Source organism: Chaetodon trifascialis, chromosome 8 (assembly GCF_039877785.1).
Source record: "Chaetodon trifascialis isolate fChaTrf1 chromosome 8, fChaTrf1.hap1, whole genome shotgun sequence".
In the NCBI taxonomy this organism is placed as follows: Eukaryota; Metazoa; Chordata; class Actinopteri; order Chaetodontiformes; family Chaetodontidae; genus Chaetodon; species Chaetodon trifascialis.
This window is the reverse complement of record NC_092063.1, coordinates 21021358-21042524: the sequence shown is the minus strand read 5'-3', so window position 1 is coordinate 21042524 and position 21167 is coordinate 21021358. Positions and strand designations below refer to the sequence as shown.

General features: G+C 41.7%; 1 protein-coding gene across 4 annotated transcripts in view; it reads left to right on the top strand.

The window, feature by feature from the left end:
• The window catches only part of mib2 (MIB E3 ubiquitin protein ligase 2), a 46842-nt gene that overhangs the window by 5301 nt on the left and 20374 nt on the right, over window positions 1-21167 (top strand). For 2 of the 4 annotated variants that reach the window (XM_070969423.1, XM_070969422.1), the window contains exons 2-7: window positions 8813-9205; window positions 9811-9982; window positions 18486-18592; window positions 20145-20339; window positions 20540-20682; window positions 21036-21143. In XM_070969423.1, the coding sequence (XP_070825524.1) occupies window positions 8983-9205; window positions 9811-9982; window positions 18486-18592; window positions 20145-20339; window positions 20540-20682; window positions 21036-21143 (948 nt within the window). In that variant the 5' untranslated portion in view covers window positions 8813-8982. Of the gene's footprint in view, window positions 1-887; window positions 1044-8812; window positions 9206-9810; window positions 9983-17260; window positions 17453-18485; window positions 18593-20144; window positions 20340-20539; window positions 20683-21035; window positions 21144-21167 lie in introns of those variants that run through there. The other 2 variants (XM_070969421.1, XM_070969424.1) reach the window with 2 other exon arrangements.

Sequence of the window (21167 nt, the reverse complement as noted above, 5' to 3'; positions counted from 1 at the left end):
GCTGCTATCACTGGTGACGATCAACCAGACAAAGAATGTTGACCTGCAGACACTGTATTGTAATAATCTTACAAGTTAGGTGATGTCAGAGTTGTGCAGGTAGTTTTTGGTTTGAGCGTGTAGGCAACCTAATCACAGCATGTTTGAGTTAATTAGAAGTAGCTATTACAACATTAGGTATGATATCATATAGACAGTGGCTACGGTGCCGTGATGATCAGTATGAAAAGGATTTTAATCATATCGTGTAGGTGCAGGACTACTTTAAGGTGGATGATTGTGTTGCTGCTGAGAATACTGTATTGATTTTCACCTCTCAAGCACTGAATGAAATGACCCTATCCAGGCAAGAGCTTAGATAAGATTGAATGATTTATTTGTTTTGGGTGAAATTGGTACAAATTGGGGTTGAGAGCTTAATGCACACGTAGCAACATGTGACTCAGTATTGACTTTTGAAATGACATTTGACTTGAGGTGTAAGCCTGGACTGATATAGCCCATCAGTTAGAACTTACACTTCAGTAAATCCAACCTATTTTACAAGACACTAGCCTTAGAAACGCGAGAAATGATGAAAGCTTCCCCACTCCATCGTTCATGTGACATTACAATGCCTCATTATTATTCAAAGTAATGTATTTACCTGAAACACAGACCTTGTTTAGGATTAGCACTGCTCTTTTGTAAGATTTTTCTTCACCCTATTCAGCTAGTATGTGCTTTTTTTCCAGATAAGGCATCAGGTTTTTCCAGTCCTTGAGCAACATCTATCAGACAAAAAAACCAAATCAAGCAAGCAGAGGAGAAAAGAACCGCATGTTCCAAAACAAAGAGCAAAGTTCACAGAAAACCAAATACTAAGAAAGTGCCAGAAAGGGTTCACTCCCCCGTTAGTAGGATGACTGCCTCATAGCGCTCAGGATTTCAGATGGTCCTGCTGCTTGACCTGGGATAGCAGCAGTGCAAAGCTCGTGGTGTCACGGCACACTGGAATCACACAGCTGCCAGCATGTTCAAAAGTGGGCTGAAGATCATGGGGAGTGAGTATGATAATCCACTCTAATTTGACATGATAATCTCTGCACAGTGTCATCAAAAATGTACAGTAAGTGTTCTTAGGGAACGTGGTTTGCTGTGGTAGAGTTTTTGCAAGGCTCCAGGGATAAGGTTTGCTGAGAGGAACAATTCTGCTGGTATCAAGTTTCTTTTTAAGTCTGTTGTTGCAGACATTTAGATTTGTAGAGATGCTTTTGGGCACAGCTGACAAGAAATATTTGAAGACGTCAAATTGTACATGTCGGGGTTGTTTCAATAGTTGCATGATTGTTTAATTATATGGGGTCATTATCAATTATTTTCCACGCAGTGCACAGCGCTTGTTTGGAAAATGCAGAGTTATTTTAGGCCTGTTGTCCACTCTTTTTTTTTTTTTTTTAAATGTGTTATTTACTCAGGGTTCCTATTGATTTTCCTGACAGTCCTCCGGCCACCAGATGTTTCTGACATGAACCAGTTCCAGCAGGCTTTCTACTCATTTGTGATGTTAAGGCTGATGAGGTTAAAGTCACAAAGGGCTTTATGTGTAGATTGCATTTGAAAAGCATTTAGGTCCAGTGGCAGTGATATGAAAAAAAGCAGCACAAGCAAACAGCCTGTTCTTTTTAGACATTAGAGTGAGGATATAAACCCACGTGTTTCAGGACATACAGCTCAAGTCAGCCTTTGCTGCTTCACATAATAGCACATACCTGATGTCACTGGGTTTGCCAATAATAATACTCTGAAGCTGCTCAGTAATTGTCATCAGTGTGCAGAACTAGTTCTTCCTATGTGTCATATGTTGGTGAGGTTTATAGTTGTATGAGATTTTCATGGTATGATGAACAGTGTCAGAAAATATCCTGGTTTCATGGTATCATGGTAAACAGTATTACAGAATTATTATTATTAGTTTCATTGTTATTATTAGGTTGCAGTGACCCTAAAAGGAATGAAAATATAAAGTTTTTTTTAGCTTTATTATAATTTCACAAGATATTGTGTCCTGACAGACATGAAACCTGAAAGTTGAAGAATCCAGTATCGATTAGGACTGAACAATTAATTGAAATATTGTTGAAATCGCAAGTATGATATCCAAATTGTAATTTTTTTGAAATGGTACAATGCATGACTTCATTTGATGAAGAAAGATGACAACAATGCCACTCGTAATGTCTGTAAAATGATAATTTCAAGTAAGAGTGGAAACATCGGCAGCATGCTGAAACATCTTTCTTTGCAACATGGGCCTAAATTCCAGGAATGCCATGTACATGAATACCACTGCTTCCCAACTGAGCAGCAGTTTCCGCGGGCAGCTGTAAGCAGGCGGGCTTAGCACATGTTTTCTTTGACTAAGAAAATCTAAATGAAACAAATGCTGTACAAATATATTCCGTCATTTCATCCATCTGATACGATGACAGACTATTGCTACGGCTAGCTGTCACTCTATATACAATACAATCATGCAATCACGTGCTCACAAAGTGGTGAACCTCCTCCATCCTTTATGTGAATGACTGAGCCTTTCCAGGATGCCCCTTTCATACCCAACCATGATACTATCAGCTGTTTACCTGTGGAATGTTCAGGGTTGTACTGTTTCTATGCTGCGTTCAGACTCAGAGACAATGTAACAGTTGTATTTATGCTCAAGACCTGGGCAGGCCTCCTTTTTTTCCTCAAAAAACTGATCAGGAATCAATCAGGGAATGGAGTTGGACTGATAAGCAGAATCGATAGTGGCATTGGTATTAGCAAAATCTTATCAGTTCCCATCCCTAACTGTTCAGCCCTGATATAGATAGAGTTCTGTGTGGAGATGTGGGTGTGGGTATGTTGGCTGCAATCCTCAAGAAGGTGCAGGAGGCTGTGTAGCAGAAGCTGTCAGCTCATCTAGGACGACATCAGCTGTCACTCATCAGAAGAGACGAGAAATCCAGAAATCCACCTCACAGGTGTACTTTGCCACAGCTACAGCAATCTGAGCCATTTTTAGGGAATGATAAACCGTGCTGTGTTCAAGGTTTAGTACTCAATACAAACTGTAACTCACTGTGTATTTGATACAAAACACACATTTTTCCACTAAGGAGTAAAACTATGCCATCTGAAACAACATATTTCTTTGGCATTTGGCTTAAAACTGCATAAACCATGTGAGTTTACATTCTGAAGAGAGCACCTGTGCAAACTTCTTACCATGGTCCGCCTAGCATTGTGGCTAGTTAATGTTTAGCTTAAGTTGCGATTCTTCAATGCTGTAGACAAGTAAATGTTCACGTTATGAAAACCATCAATTTTTATACCGTGGTATACTGTGAACCCAGTTTACTGCTGCAACCCTAATGTTGGGTAAGGAAGAATTAGAAACACTGCAGGCTGCTTTATCTGTTCAGTCAAACGTCTGTGTCTGTAGATAGCTTTGTAGATGATTCTAAAACATTTTGCTTCATCATGTCAAGTCAAGCAGCCGGTCACAGCGTAGACGTAGAGTTCTGTCATGGACTACTTTTCAGTCCTGCTCCCACAGATTCACCGTCTCATTTCCTCTTTCCTCTGAGGAGATTCTGATCAGGGGGATCCCAGTCCATTTGTAATTTCATTTGACAGTCTACCAGCGCTATACTGCATGTTACATTGTCTGGCCCTCGGCCACATCTTTGGAGGAATTATGCTGATGTGGATTACATCATAAAGACAGATTGTAGATAAAAATGGATAGGTGGCATGTTTTCACAGTTGCAAATGGAGCAAATGAATCTTGCACTGTGTCCTGATCTAAACTGTTACTTTTTAAATTGCTTTTTGAATTAGTGGTGTTCCAATTTTGCAGTTTGATTGGCAGTCATCATTTCCATCCAGTCAGTACAAAATTGTAGAACACATTACATTTTTGAATACTAACAGTGAAAATTTCCTTGTCTTTTATTTTGAAGTGTGTTGATCTTAAACGATTTCCACCTTGTTTTACAAAAATGCGAAATGATATTGCCATTACATTGCTTTATGGGAATTACATAGTATTCCAGATCATTTTTTGAGTGTGTGCATTTGTTTATGGTGGTGTGTTTATTCATGTTGTGGCCAAACGCCTGTGTGGTTGTTTGTGTGAAGGAGGTTGACGTTGCCCTCCCAGATTGGCCCTCAGCAGTGTTGTATGACGGAAGCCAGCCCATCTGTTATTGCAGGCACAGAGCTGTAATCCTGCCTGTTTTAGCCTCGGCCTATCTATAAACTATGATTTGTCAAATCATTGCGATTTCAACTTCCTGGGAAACTATTAAAAGCCGCTGACTGCGTCCAGGTTACGCCACTTATGAGTCAGATAATTCATTTTTCATACTTCTATTTGCATCCTTAAAGTTCTGGGGGGGAAAAAAAATTTCACCCTTTCCTAGAGTTGGTGACATCATCAATTCAGTGCTCTGCAGAGAGGCATTTTGGATTCATGCTCCTAACACAGTGCAGCCTTATGGCACAAATGAAGAAGTCTCATTTGATGGATGTTTGTACTCGTGCTTTTTGTGCATCTATCTTTGTGACTTTAAGAGAAGTGTGTTCTTTTCTTTCTGACGTGGTGCTTGCCCTTTGGCATAGATGAATTCCTCAATTTGTCATGTTTCCTCTATCGCCAGACGGATGTTTGTGCATGTACTTTTATCTTTGTGGTCTGTGTTTGTCATAGGGGTGCCATGCTTTGGATCGTGTCATGGTTCGAGTGTCAGATCAGATAAGTGAAAAAAGGGTCACTGTTGAAATCATTTTTAAAAGGCACTAATGTGACCCTGGAATGCAGCATGTCGTCTGTTGCAATAAAAATGTCAATCTTATGATGCATTTCTATCATGACAAGCATGCCTAGTTTCCCAGTTACACCAGTGAAAAGTCACAGCCTGCAGGCTTTCACCCAGTGGAGGCTGTCACTGCCCAGTCCAAACCTGAAACCCTATTTGTTCTACACATGTGTAAAAATGTGGCCTGGAACACAATGGTTGGACAACGGTTAGCTGGTCAGGCATTAGGACCTGTCCTATGCACACACACAGTCCTGATTGGGCAGGGTGTATTGATTTGGTAGTGACAAGGGAAAAGCAATGGCTGTTAAATCAGTCACTTTTCCCTAACCCAATCACTGCGCTTCAGAGTAGAACACAGCACACATCTGTCTCGTCTATCTTTGCAGTCATCAAGGATGAACTATGTTCTGTTAGGGGTGTGGCGCTTTGGATGCTGACTGTAACTGCTACACCTTTGGATTCAGATTTTAAATTATGTTCAACCAATTATCGAATGACAATTGTACACCTGGTCTAGGTTGACTGTATATGTTGTATGTCTCAAGCCTTTGTCCATTTTGACTCTGAAGACATAGAAATGTCCAAACATTTTGCGTGAAGATGCGCAGAGAACCCTGTTTATCATATTAATGGGAATAGTTGTCGTCGTCTTCATTGCAGTATCTTGGTTATCGCAGATTTCAGAGTTCAGCTTTTTATGCGTTCCTGTTAGTGAACTTGTGAACAGTCCGACTAAATTTCGTCATTGAATCCGTTGGCACAGTCCTGGAATTTGGCCTGCTGTTTGCTGCAGATAACAGATAGATATGGAAATGCATAAGTAAACAAAGAAAAACTGAAGTTGAAGTACACACAGTTCAGACCAGAAGTGTGTTTGGGTTTTCTCAGTCCAGACTTTCTTTTAGTTTTTACGTTCCGACAACTATGCTTCAAAAACTTAATCAACATTTTGAAAAGGGTTTTGTACTTTATATTTAACTTTTTTTTCCCCATGATATCTGCTGAGCTGTGATTTTCAGAGCTAGTGAGGCTGCTTTGCTCTATACATTGGTGGCTCCAAATGTCAACAAGAGGTAAAAACTTTGTTGGTAGTAATCCCTTAAAAGTGCATTTAGACCTAAGGAGATCAGTGTGTTTTTACTAAATATTTTTGCAAAGTGTGTATTCATCCTTTTTCTGGACTGTGCTTTTGTAAACTGCGTTCTTATAGAGACAATAAAGAAAGCTCAAAGTAAGCAATGGTGGATGGGAGCTTGTTGTATAGGTGGAGTCGTCCCCTGAATTCCCCTGTGTCGCCTCCGCTTGTCAGGACTGGTCCTGGTCTATTCAATAATGATAAGATAATCAGGGTGCTCAGCCTGAGTTCTCAGCAACACGGTGTGGGGGCAGCAGAGTGGGAGGCAGTGGGTATGTGTAGGTCATAGAGCTTTTTAAAATGTAGGTGGTAGGTACGTTTTTTCTGTCCATGTCTGCAAAACAGTTCCTTAGCCCAGAAGGTTAGATCTTGGGCTGTCATGGGCACAAATATGTATATATAAGTACACTGCTTGGCATGTCCTACATCCTTCCACACCCAGAATGCTTGGAGCTGTGTAAAAGCCGTCCCCCGCCCATGTCGAGACAGCTGCTCTGTTTGCATGCTGAAATGTTGATGATTGGCTGGGATATTATTTCAGTGCATAAAAGAGGCTAAGCTGTCATTTTGGACAGAAAATGGAGTATAAGCAGCCTGCTTTCCCTCCTTTGATCCCCTACATCACATATGTTTTCGTGCTTAAGCAGATGCCTTTAATACCAAAGTGACATTGTAATCTTGATAAGCGTGCAAGTGTAATCTCAGTTGCACTGCAGACATCTGTCCACCCTATTATTGCAAGATTTTTTTTAACTAACCCTGTGACTGGACTATCAGCATACATACTAAGAACATATTGGATGAAAATTAGCAGATAAATGGAGGGTATTTGGTGAGTTTAAGGCTATATTCACACAAATGTGGGTAGACTTTAAAACAGCGTTTACGTGTTGACAGTTTCCTGTCTACACCAGCATTTATACATCATTTACTGAATATTTATTGTCCCTAGAAAAAGCTTAAGTCTCTTTATCATCCCTCCACTTTAGATTAATGGTGGTTGTAAACAGGGAAGTGATAGATTAACACCACCATCTGCCAAGGAATGCAGTCAGATGTATCGACTCTTTTGACAAACATGCCACTTGATTTCAGGGTAAGCTCTGTTCTGTGACTTCAGATTATCTGCGCAATTACAATGTGTGTTACAATCACATAACACAGCTGCTGTTACTGATACGTCGTTCTGCTTCTGTTGTCATAAATGCTACCAACACCAGTGGTAATTCCTCAGCAGTTGACTTCTTCATACTGCTGCAAAGTGGATGCTAGTTTGCATATTTGTGGAAGGTTTATCATGTTACAATCAAGGTAGTACTCCTTGTATGGGGTTTTCATGCACAGCAGCACCTGTCAGGGTGACTCTGTCTGTGTTAGCCCTGTTTAACAGCTCTTACTTGAAAGATAATTTATCATCATCTGCCTTCCCCATGTGGCATATGTCAGGTCTCTTCAGCAGTTTCTTGAACACTGATGTAGGAAAGAAACACAGGCAGACAATCACAATATGCCTGTGCGCTGTTATTTAAAAAGCTATGGTTTTGTTGTTGGTGGTGCATATATGAACAAATGCTACACGCCGTCCTTCAGTTTTACAAGCCTGCAACCTCATAAAGAGTCTTTTGTCGTAGACACAGAAATAGCACTGCAGTATAAACAAGGAATGCTTTAGATTTGTTTGAAATCTTATGTCAGTGTATAAAAAATACACATATGATTAATAGATGTCTACTGATGTCATGCTCCTCAGCAAAAGTTCCCTTGTATACTGCTGACTCAAGCTGGCTCATACATGCTGCTTCCTTCCTGTGCTCGTTCTTGTTGCTAGCACCCAGCGGCATTCATTCAAAAAGACTGGAGTCATCACTCAAGGGTGTGAATGTGTGAGTTCTTGGACTTCTGTTCTTATGACAAGCTTTTGACTATTTTATGTCTTCATGAGAATACTTCAGGATTTCAGCTCAAGGTTTTCAATGAGATTCAGGCACGTCTCAACAAATGGATGCCTGCGATGTGTACCGTGCTACATGAGCACTTTTTACCTTTTCATATGTTCTGCTGTTGGTAAATGGCTGCCATCTTATATGTTTGCTTCTCAGTGAAGTATGTGAGTTCAGACTTTTTGTCCAGAATTTCAGAAACGTATAGAAATAGGTTGGTTTTGTTTCCTTTGTGTGCTCAATGATGTAGGACACATAGTTTATATGTTCATAAGAGTCTTGCACTCGAGGTTTAGGACATGAATGTTGCCAACGGACTGTCCTGCTTAAGATGTAAGTACGTGTGTGTGTGTGTGTGTGTGTGTGTGTGTGTGTGTGTGTGTGTGTGTGTGTGTGTGTGTGTGTGTGTGTGTGTGTGTGTGTGTGTGTGTGTGTGTGTGTGTGTGTGTGTGTGTGTGTGTGTGTGTGTGTGTGTGTGTGTGTGTGTGTGTGTGTGTGTGTGTGTGTGTCAGGTCACAGCCTGATTAGCACAGCAGGGTGTAGCAGGCGTGTCCAGCTGCTCTATCCAAAAGCATGCCATGATACACAGCAAGGCCTTCAGTGAATGATCCACCAGCAAAGAGAAAGATGCTGCCCTGAAAATTATCGAGACATGTGGCATGTTGCTTTTGAGTCCATCAGCAGCCGCTGACAGACACGTAGTCAGACAACATGCTGGTTGTGTGATTTCCTTGTTTAAAGCCGTGGAATTAATGCAACAGGTTCTACAAGTTAGCAACGATCAGCAGTTTGTTATTTTTAGTATTGACGAGGTCATTTGTGCTTGCAGAATCCCATTGCTGCTGTGTTTGCCCTATGTTTCACTGAACTCTGTCTTCTCTCACCTCCAGTCACCACAGATCTGTTCCCGGAAACATCCCTGGTGCCGTCCTTGACCGCAGTATCGTCGGCGCGAGCCAGCTCCATCTCTCAGAAGCCCAGGAGGCGCAGCGTAAGCGACAGCGCTGCCAGGCCTCGGCCGTTGCGCTCAGCCCCCAGGCCAGGCCCCAGCAGAGGCAGCATGGAGGTGGGCATGCGCGTGGTGCGTGGCCTGGACTGGAAATGGGGAAACCAGGATGACGGTGAGGGCCATGTGGGCACCGTGGTGGAGATTGGGCGTCAGGGCAGCACTACTACGCCAGACAAGACAGTGGTGGTGCAGTGGGACAGCGGCACACGAACTAACTACCGCACTGGCTACCAGGGTTCCTATGACCTGCTGCTTTATGATAACGCTCAGATTGGTAAGCACACATGACAAGAGTCAAACTAACACATTAGACCAGCTAGAGCTGAAGAAATCGTTTGTTTCTCTCTCAGCTGCTTTTGTTGAAAAGCCATTTCCACGTATTTTTTGCCTGCTTGTCGTTGCTGTGGCTCACGCAGCTTTCACAAAAAACTCTTTTTGAGTCAGCATGATACAGTAAAGACCATCTCTCATCGTCACACATCCAGCTCTATTTTGGACTTGAATGACACACACATTAATGCAGGAGTCATTACCATTTTGCTCCATTTGATGCAACATTTTTCTGCCTCAAAAGCTTGCCCTTCAATTAATGGAGCGAATGAAGAGGAGAAGAGATGAGGAGCTTAGGGGTGGGGGTATTTTTGTCATGCTGTTTGTGCCTCAGTTCTTCCGCATCTTATAATATTAGCTATTGTGATAAGTTACAATGGTAAGGATATGACGTGCCTTGAATGCTTCAGGTCAGGTCAGACTTCTATAGAGGACATGAAATATTCCTCAGACACTCTTTGCAACAAGATACAATAGAATGGAAACCTCAGGCATGTTGAATTTCTAACTCTGCTCACTTTCCTTCACCTGCCTCTCCTTCCCCTCCAGGTGTGCGCCACTCCAACATCATCTGTGACAGCTGCAAGAAACATGGCATCATGGGAATGCGATGGAAGTGCAAGGTGTGCTTCGACTATGACTTGTGCACCCAGTGTTACATGAACAACAAGCATGACCTGAGCCACGCTTTTGAGCGTTACGAGACAGCGCACTCCCAGCCGTGAGTACTGCACTGCTACCTCCTCAGCACAAGTGATCCTCATTTAAATTCTAATTACGGCGTTGTCTGTTACAATGTCTCTGCTCAACTTGCTCTTTTCAAGTCCAGTTCTGCTCATAGGAGGTAAGACCTTTAGTGGTGTTGTTACCTTTCCTTAATCTGTTGTCTGACTACCAGGCCTACAGGTGCAGGCAGGGCTACTGGTAAACTAGTTGCCTGGCTGTGGTGAGGATCTTCTCTCAGATACCTGGTCAGATATTATCAGGGTTTATTTCCAAAAGACTGCATTTTTCAAGTTAATGGCTAGCATACAGCTATCTATACTCTAGTGTTAACCCGCCTTTTCAATTAAATAAAAATTCTGTATCTGAAGACATCCGTGCCACAGTAAATCACTCCCTACAGCTTGCCCGCCCAGTGTTTTAAAAACTGCTTTTCTATTGTAATGCTGCACCAGTGCTGAGTACGACTAAAGGGGAGCACACAGGGCTAGTAGGAGAGTTTAAAGCCTTCACACTGGCTACCTGTTACTTTTTATGTTGATATTTAAATTCTTATAGTAGTTTGTAAGTCACTACATGGCCACGCTATCTCTCAGATAACCTGTTTTGGTTTATGAACTGGGAAGGCCTGCTATATCCTCTGGTTCTACTCTTTTAGCTGTTCTACATAGCAGAGCAAAACATTTGGTCATGCTGCCTTCAGTCATTATGCTCCAAGCTGCTGCAACAGCCTTTTAAAGGATCAGAGAGGAGCTGAAAATGTTGATATTTTTCTATGTAAGCTAAAAACCCATTTAATAATGGTCTTACTGTCTATATTATATTATCTATATTATTTTATTTACTATCATTGTTATCTACTATATTCAGTTTTTCTTTATTTTCATCTTATTCAATAAATTTTTTGGGGGGGGGCAGGGATTGGTTGTTTGTTGGTTTAGTTTGCATTAGCCTCTAAATCTATTTGCTTTTAAACCTCTTTGATTAGTTTGGAAGGTGCTCTATAAGTAAAGTTTGATTGATTGATTGATTGAATGATTGATTGATTGATTGATTGACTGGTAAATAATGTTTGATATTACACAAGCAACTCTTAAAATGGCACATTTTTGCCGTGCTGGATGTTTGTGTGTGTTGAGTTGGCTCAGGCTAACCGCACTTGACCTCGCTGTGGATAGATGTTTCGTGAGCTGATTCCAAGTGTCCTATGTATCCAGCATGAGTTCTCCCTTCAGAATCCACTCTTCTGCATCAGTTCACAGTAAAGCTTCAAATTGCTTTAGGCACTGTCTGAATGTCAGCTGGATGGCCTGTTCTCATTTTAACGAGGTGATATGTATGACCCAGATTTCCTCTATAGTTTAGCCTGGTCCAGGTCCAGCACTGTTCCATTTTTTTCCGGTGCCTGCTGTCCAAGTGAATGGTGCAAACATGGCTGAGAATCAGGACTTGTTACTCTTTATCTTTGATGGGATCATATCTTAAAGTTAAGGTGAGATAAGAAGGTTCAAGAGTTCAGCTCCTAGTGGTTGTATCAAAAACAGGTTGGACCATTTTGACTCTGATGGACTTGGAGCTGCACACCACTTTCTTTGACTTTCTGCTGCTAGAGGTCTCTCAATCAAAACAGCAAGTAGCATGAAGTAGCACGGGATCATGGGAGTTGTTGTCTTCCTTGTTAAACAACCAACATTGCTGATGAAAATGAATAATGTGCCCCATCATGAGTGAACAATACAAACAATGGTAAGCAAGGCTAGGTAGCTAGTTTGGCATTTCCTTCCTCATTCTCTGAAGTATCATCTGGTGTTTCCTGTGTTTCCCGTGGAGTTACAGCAACTAGAGGCAAGTAGATCTATCTGTGGACACACAGTACTGCATGATACACCCTCAAAACAGTTAGGTTTAGAAACCAAAACTACTTGGTTAGGTTTAGGACAAGATCTCAGGGGGCGTGTGGTGTAGTAAAGTGTGTGTGTTGTGGACTTGTGCGGTACTCCAGATAGACCCTTCTTGCTAGAGGAGGTAACAAAGGAAACAGGAAACTAAGTGAAACGCATTTTACCTTGTACTGTACTGTAATCACTGCACCTTGAAAAAAAAAAAAAAAAAAAAAAAGCAACAGATTTCTCTGTTGTTAAACATCGTTGATAACATTTGGGATAATGTAAGTGTGCAACCCAACAAAGTAGATAACATAGGTCCTGCCATTTTTCAACATTTTAATGTGGAAATGTTACTGTTGTACCTTTAAGTGAAACCTGACCTCTGCCAGTGAGTCAGAATAGTGCAGTAATCAAATAGCATTGTGACACTAGTTGGAATCTCATTTCCTCTCCCACCTCAGTTTCTCTTCAGAGGTATTGATTTGTCATTGAAGCCCAAATGTTGTTTGGCTCAGCAGTGTCCTTCATTAAAGTGTTTGTGACCCTCCAAACAGGCCACTGTCTTCCATCTGTGGACACTGAACAAATAACGTCCTCACTGACAACTCATTTGTAATATTATTGAACTAGGGGAAAATGTTTTTCTGACACATTAATAAGTATAATGATGTCTGGTCATTTACAGTACATTACACAGTTTCAGTTTTAAGATGAAGATGTGTTAAATCACTGTTGATATGGGTTGGAACAGATACAGTCTAAGATATGTAGCAACCTGCCTTTGTGGATAAATTTGTCAAACACTGCTACTATGAGCATCGACATAATTAATCCAAGTTATTTAAAGGTTGTTTGCAGTCCCAAGCAACTGTGATCTGTAGCGTCTGAGTGAGACAAAGCTAAATCCGGAAAACTAAAAATAAGTCAAATGAGACACTTTTATTGTAGTATTTCCATTTAGATGTGTCATACAGTCCAAAGTGTCCAGTCCTGCAGTAAGAATCTGCTGTAGTTTTGTACTCTTATAATGTTGGAATCTTCTTGTATTGTTTAAGCGTGTGACATTGGTCGAGGTCACGATGGAAGAACAAGTAAAATGTGGTTTAACTTGCACATTTTTTGGTAAGCACAAGCTAAATTGAAATGAATCACTTAAAATGCCAGTTGTAAGTAGTTTAAATTCTGTGAATCTGTCATTCAGATAAAGAAGCAGCATAAGACACACAGGTTAAGATTTGAAAGACTATGGGAGGATGACTTGAAATTCAGTGCTTCAGTTTTATTCTTTTTTTAATGTGGTGGCTGTCGTGGCTTGGACTCAGCAGGTACAGTCCACTGATCTTTGGGTTAGCGATTCAATCCCTGACTCCTCCTGTCCACATTTTGAAGTGTCATTGGCCAGGATGGTCATGCCAACACCTTGCATGTGAGTGCAAATGAGTGAATTAGAGGCCAATTGTAACGCAATTTGTCGGTTAAGGTAGAAAAGCCTGTATAAGTGCAGTCCATCCACCATTCAAAAGGATGAATTTAGCCGTTCAGAGTACTGCCATCTCTGTAATTAGTTCTACTAATCTGAGTGATATTGAGAAAATGGATCTTGGAGCTGGAGCTTGAGTTTGTGTGCAGCACTTCTGAATGGGTCAACGTCACTGATAACACACTGGGCCTGTCTCCATAATGCCTCTCAGGGAGATTATTTTAATGCAGTCTGGAACATGAATGGTATATTGATGTTCATAAGCGGCATAAAACACTGAGACTCAGCTCAAGTGAGTCAGCCATGCTGTGAATGAAATCTTAACCACTGGCCCAACTTCTATATGGAGTGTTTATGATATTGACAGTGCTTAGGATGTTGGTTTGGTGTTCATCATTGACCAAGTGAACAAGTGCCATATTTGGTTAATGACAGCAGTGTTGTGAAATCTTTATGATTTGACTATATGATGAAGCATTACATGTTTTGCCCCACTCAATATTCCAACCACGCCTCTAATTTGTCCAGGCCATGTCCTATTTGCATTTCTACACCCCCTGGAGGTAAAATGCCAATGAAATTTCAGCTTTGAGAAAACATGTTCTGCTCAAGTGTTACATATTAGTGAACACTTTTACACTGGTGTTGAAATATATGAAATTGAGTCCTAACTGCAAATATGAAAGAATTTATTTGTGTTATTCTTTGTCTTGTTTAGCTGCATGCAAGTTTTCAAACACAAAGGCTATTATTAGGACATTAGTTTCCAGATAGTGAATGTTAAGCTAACAAGTGAATGTCCGCGGATTACATGTAAATAAATCGAAAAAGAGATTTTGATCAGTATAATTCACAATAAGCTGCTCATCACATGAACATGAAATGATCTATTCACAGAAGTGAGTCTTTGCCTTCTCTCTTCATCCTTTTATCAAAGTCTTTGCGTAATCTCAGTGAAAATGGAGTTCTGATTGTTTCTCGGCAGCGGGACAGAGTTTACATCTGGGAGAACATCACATGAAAGTCATCTCTTTCTCGTCAAATGAATGAAATAGAGGAGCACTCTACAGTTTGTGCTGCCAAACACACAGTACTTCTTTATTTCCAGACCACACTGACCCATATTTTGCTGACAGCATTTCAGAAGACTAATTTATTATCTGGCAGTCATGGGACACAGTTGATATTTGCCTGGAAAGGCATATTTAGCTTGGTTTCATTATGAGTTGGACTTCTTGTTGTGCCAGCAGTGATTTATGTGAGGAGACTTGGGTAAGGGCTCAGTATAGTTAAGAAGGACTCCTTTCATGTGGTACAAACATGTGTGAGGGTTTAAAGACAAGTTAAGCAGGGTAGATCTATTTGTAGTTTATAGGCATGCTGTAGGCCGTGTCCTTAGGGGACAATAGGAAGGTGTCCACACCATTAAATGCTGCAGTGTGCTGACACTCGAGCTGCACAATCACAAACGTGGTTTGAAACCTGAGCCGGATTTACTGTACACGAGTGTTCCATTGTAGTTACGACATCTTTAACTGGATTAGCATGCTAACAATCTCAGATGTGCAGATTAGCATATTAACATTTTCAACTTCCTCTCAGGTGTCAGGTAACAGGTGTTGGATATGGGGTAAATAAAGGTCCAATAACATGTGTGGCACACAACGCATCAAGCTGTGTGTACCCGTGTTACATCATGTGACTGTTTCCTGTTTTCCTCACTATGAGTTTGATTAGATTACTTATGCGGTGTAATTGTTTTGATCCAAATGCTGCGACTACAGATAGCTGTCAGTGTTCTGACTGGCTCACAGCGTCCTGCATTTGGTTGAGACTTGTATGTTTAATGGTACATTGAGACATGTGTGTGCATGCTGACAGTGCTTAGGGCAGCATATGCACCTACCATATGTTTACGAGGAGTTTGTTGGTATGCAGCTGGTTAATCGGCTCTTCAACACACAAACAACACACACGCAGTTCCTAGAAACCTGTCGGATCATCTGAATACCTAATCCTTCCTATGCACATCAAGCTACACTGCTCCACCTGACCCCTCAATTCTCTACCCTGTAGTCATATTTAAGGCACATCCAAAAGTGGCCAGCAGACTTTTCCAATGCTCTGCCTCCCTGCTAGAATAACCTCGAATTTCTGTCTAAATTTGGTTCCAGTTTGCTAAGTGGATTTTCTCTGCTCATTTCTTGTCTGAAATGTTGTATGTGGGTCAGTTTTTGCACATCTTCCTCATTTCCGTCTTCCATAGTGTATTTTAAAAGGGTTTTGGTTCTTTGGTAGGTAAAGTGTGGACCAACCAAAGTTGTTGGACATGATAAGAAAATGTATTGATGAATGTTTTGAAAGATGTGTCTTTATTCAGGGGTTCCCAAACTTTTTCAGCTCAGTCCACAAGAGTAATTTGGCGTTTCTCCAGGACCCAGACTTAAAAAGATACATGATAAATTGCCATAGCATCTACAATTAGAAACTACTGATGAAGAACACAACACACTAGCGTTTTGCTAGCTAGCGTGTGTAGCCCTTTCTTATTGTGATTAGATAAATACACTTATCATAGCATTGTTATGTATCTTACTGCGTGTATTTGTACCCAATAAAAACAAGCCCGTGACCCACTTTGGATCACAACCCTACATTTGGAAAAGGCTTCTCTAAATTAAACATAGTTTAGTCTGGCCTGTATTAGTGTTTTCATGGTAGTAAAAGTACCACAGGCACATTACAGTAAGTACAGTAAAAGCAAAAAGGGCTGACATTGTAAACCAGAGCTTTCTTTGAGCTGAAAGCTCTGAGCCATCATGCCACCCACAACTGGTGTCATTACACACATTTATAGCCTCAGTGTATTTTTCTGACAGCCGCTACTTTTTATGTGGATTCGTATCTTCTTGTGAACTTGTTGGTGCGTTTGATTTCTGCAAGCGGTAATTCCGCACATTCCACTGCCTTTATTTGAAACAGTAGAGCTATCCCTGGTCTGACTGTTGACCCAGCCGTCATGTCAGTAGGTGTAGGTCACCTGTCCTTATCCTGTCTGGGAGCAGGGTGACATTTGGTCGAGCAGGATTAGAAATCTTGATCCCTTGAAAGAGCTGTTGTCTTTCTCAGAGAAGCTACACTGGTCAACAACACTGAGGTCATGCGTCTTTGTCGTGGAATAGGGATGTCTGTCACTTATCATCCTCTTTACCGTTGAACTTATTTTAGTTTCAGGTCTTTCCTCTGGGTGAACTATCTTTCCCGTCAGTACCGTTCTTGGGAAATTTTCATTTTCATTCAGCCATCAAGTCTTATGTCTGCTTTGTCCCATCAGGAAATTGGCACAGCTTGCCACATTCTCCCCATAACACGTAATGCTATGAGTTTAAGGTGCCTGTTACTATAACCAGCATTGTGTTGGTTAGCCTTATCATAATTGTACCATTTATATCCATTTATATCCTGAATTCCTTGAGAAGCTCTAAAAGCACAGCAACACAAGCAGTTTAATGCATTGAAGCAATACAGAAAATGTGTTTGTACCAAACTATATAGTGTATGTACAGCATTTCTTCTTGTATCTCCATTGTATGTTTGAATACAAGCATTTATACATGCAAACGCCTACGTGCTCTATGCTTTGCCCTGAGATGGCCTGCTTTCTGATAGCTCCTCTGTCCAGGGATTAGGCGCAAAGCTCTGTACTCACACCATTCTCAGAACAGACCTGTTCAAGCTCAGTCCCCCACTGAGATTTACTGTTAGTTGGCTCTAAGAGCCAAATGTACTGCTGTTTCCTGCTGTTGTACCCAAGAACTTGAAAAATCTGACCTGCGATGGGGAATGAAGTTAGCCACGGTTAACTTTAAGCAGAATCCCAGCGCTAGAGAGACCGATGGGAGCTGCAAAGCCTCTATGACGCTTCCTGAGGACGACAGCTCTCACAAGGCTCTTTTCCTTTTGATCACACAGGATTTTAAATGATTTCAGTCTGTCCCAAAAGTTGTTGGGTTTAAATGGAAGTTGGATTTTGATCTTGTCAAGAAAGTATGGGAATAGGCAGCTCCTTTGCACCAAGATCTGATCAAATCTTTACTATAAGGTAAGGACTGTGAGCATGTGACTGTCTCACCTGAGTGTCTGAATCTGTCATCGCAGCTTGAGGTTGTTAGTCACTGTGTTAGTGTTGACACTGTGGTTAGTGGCTATGCAAAGGTCACCTGTGCGTGTTATTTGAGTTTAAATGTTCACAATGCTGAAATCCTAACAGAAAAAAGACATTCTCTGACAGTAAGTAGTGTCCTGCTAATCTCATGACCACTTGTGTAAGAGTTACGGCAGAATAGACAAACTAATGACAAAAATGATGGAGTTGGGGGGTTGCAGGATACACGTCGTGTATCACGGGGTGACATGAACACAAGAGCAAAAAGAACAAAACTAATAGACACAGTGCGGGTTTCAAAACGTTGTATAAAATGTTTTGCAGGTTTTTATAAGGGAGGACACATGTCGTCGTTTTGTATGGAAGCTTCACAAAATGAAAACTCCACAGGGTGCGTTTTCTGTCTGTCTGTCGTCAGAACTCACAGCAGCCTGATTTATTAAGAACTCTTTTGAGACGTGAATAGGTTTGGCTTTATTCATACGAGTCCTGCATGTTCTTAGGGAAAAAAGAAACAGAAAAGTTGTACAAGATTAATCTGTTGAATTTGGTTCTGTCCATCAGTAATGGACTTTTTATGCATCTGTTATTGGAATTGTGACCGCAGCATTCAGTTGATTTGATATTTGATTCTTTCCACACGTGTATGGGTTGCACAGCACATATAGCCTATTGTCCATTAGCAATCAAGGATTTTTTTTTTCTAAGATTGTCATGATTAATTAATTATCAATCAGTAACATGGCTGACAAAATGTTAATAATTAGCATTCATGCCCAGTATATATTGTAGTAAATGTATTTGCCTTGTGTCATGCATTACTGGCTTTATAATCAAGACAGGAAATGTTTTATTGGGGTTTTAATGGGTATACTAGGACAGTGTTTTATATGAAGGACGTCGTTGCGGCGCTGTCTCAGATGGTCTGTAGAGCAGTTTGTTCATCTGCGTCTTCATGCTCTTATCACAGAGTGAGCTTGGCACCGAGGCAGAACCTCCCGAGGATCATCCTCAAAGGAATCTTCCAGGGGGTTAAAGTGGTTCGAGGACCTGACTGGGACTGGGGCAACCAAGACGGTGAGTGGTGTGTGTGTGTGTGTGTGTGTGTGTGTGTGCGTGCGTGTGTGTGTGTGTGTGTGTGTGTGTGTGTGTGTGTGTGTGTGTGTGTGTGTGTGTGCGTGTGTGTGCGTGTGTGTGTGTGCGTGTGTGTGTGTGTGTGTGTGTGGGGAAGACTGTTCCCAACCACTAACTTGCCGCTGCCAACTCAGCAGGCCCCCTACCTTCGTGAGCCATGGAGCTGTACCTCTTCAAAGTGTTTCACCATCCAGAACCCATAATAACATTCTAACCTCACGTCTCATTAACCGGCGAAATGTCGTGTTAGTATGTGTCTGTGTGCGCTTATATTGCTGGTGACTCATCTGAGTCTGTTCCACAGATGTGCCTGTCTGTGTGTCTCTGCAGAGTCCTTGTTCAGTAACATTTGTGTTCTTTGTTTTTCTTTTTCCAGCCCCGTGTAGTGGCATAAACTGAAAGGCCCCTTCACTTAAAACGCAGTGTGTTGCAGGTGTTGAGAAAGTAGCTGATTGTGCTATGAATTGTGTTTTTTCGTGACTTCCATGAAAATCTGCAGTGTTACACACAGTGTGACAACAAGTCTACGCTGTTGCTGCTTTGAAAAATGGGCTCTTTCACACACAAGCAGCCCGCATTGGATGATGGTTGAAATAGTTTAAATAGTAATTGAAAGCAATCTTTCACATCAGTGGGCTAAATTAAAGCCCTTGACCGTTCCCTTCAGGGAAAGGGGGAACGCTAATATTTCTCTGTGTTTCCTGGTCTGGGGTCATTATTGTCTCTGAGAATAGCAACGCTCCCTTTTCTGGGCTAGAGCGAATGAGTCAAAATGTCCTTTTGGTGTCTTTGAAATCAACGCCCTGGGGTTTGGTTAAGTCACTCATCAGGATTAAATGGTGTAAGTGCATACAGGATGCTCTGAGCATGCTCAAAAACCCCCAGCCCACCATGTAGTCTTACGGGTCACTGGTTTAGTTGGTGTGGTTAGGCAGTGAGGCAGCTTGATGACTTTAATGGCTTAACAAGGGCTTTCTTACATCATAAAACCTGCCGTAGAGATGTAAAACCATCTTATAATACAGCATGTGCACTAATATCGTGGCTCTGAAATGTTCCATTGTTTTGTGGTGATTGTTAGTTTTTACTGTCATGTTTTCTATATTTCAATCAAGAGGGGGAATTGTGTTTTTGTCTGGTGTTTGATTCATGGAAAAACCAAAAGGACTGCACTGCTTCTTGAAAATGGAAGTGAATGACGTGCTTGTGTCCCAACAGAGAACATGTTTGTCATGCACCCTGTGTCTGTCATCTCATTTTTCTCCTGTGTTTACACTGTCAAATTTGACGATGGATGTTTACGTACGTACTCTGTTCACACGTTGTTCTCCTGATCAAAACGCACCAAAATCCACTGTCTTCATCTAACGACTTCTCTTTCTGCAGTGAGCTGATTTTTCTTTCACTGACTTCGTCTCCCCTTCTCCCACACACTGATGCATTGTTGTTTCTTGCATATCTGTGTGTTTGTTTGTGTGCACTGATGTGTGTGTAGGCGGGGAGGGTAAGGTTGGGAAGGTAGTGGACATTCGCGGCTGGGACACAGAGTCTGGTCGCAGTGTGGCCAGTGTCACCTGGTCTAATGGCACCACCAATGTCTACCGAATGGGACACAAGGGCAAGGTAGACCTCAAATACGTGTCTGACGGCCAAGGGGGCTTCTATTACAAAGACCACCTACCAAAATTAGGTAAGACAGACAGGCTCCTGTTTCAATGTATGAATTCCTTAGACGTTTCGGTTACTTGTATGTATATGTTTAGTGGTATTGTTGGTGTTTGACATTTTTCGAATGGTATAAATTTGACTGCAGAAAATGTTGATTATGTTTGCTTTGAAAATCCCTTGGAAGTCTCTGCTATCTGTTGATGTTAACGCCTGTCCGTCCAGGAGAGCACGCAGAGCTGCAGCGCCAAGAGAGTGCTGATGGCCACTCCTTCCAGCAGGGAGACAAGGTCAAATGTCTCTTGGAGGTGGACATCCTGCGACAGATGCAGGAGGGCCATGGAGGGTGGAACCCCAAAATGGCAGAGGTATTAGAGTCAGACACACAAATCACACAAACCTAAACGTATTAACAGTAGACAGCTTTACATAACTCCCTGTTGAGTTCTTCTATAATATAGAAGTTACTTTGAACTGTTTGTACTGTGTGCATAGTATGTACTCTTGTTTGGGACAAACATGGCCTCACAGTCAAAACACGTGCGCCTCTTGAATAAGTCATACAGAATATTTATATAAGTGGCTCAGATGGACGTTGGCATGGAACAGAGTGAAGGGAAACAGAGCATCCAACTCTCAAATCACAGCTGCTAAAGGGGACATTAAGGTCACAGCCATGCAGAGGGAGACACGGGGTGAAACGGCCTCTTTGTGTTTGCAGTACATTTGCCGGATCGGGACTGTTCATAGAATCACTGACCGAGGAGATGTCAGAGTCCAGTACAGCAACAACATCCGCTGGACTTTCCACCCTGGGGCCCTCACCAAGGTACAGAGTTACTGTACTTAGTTG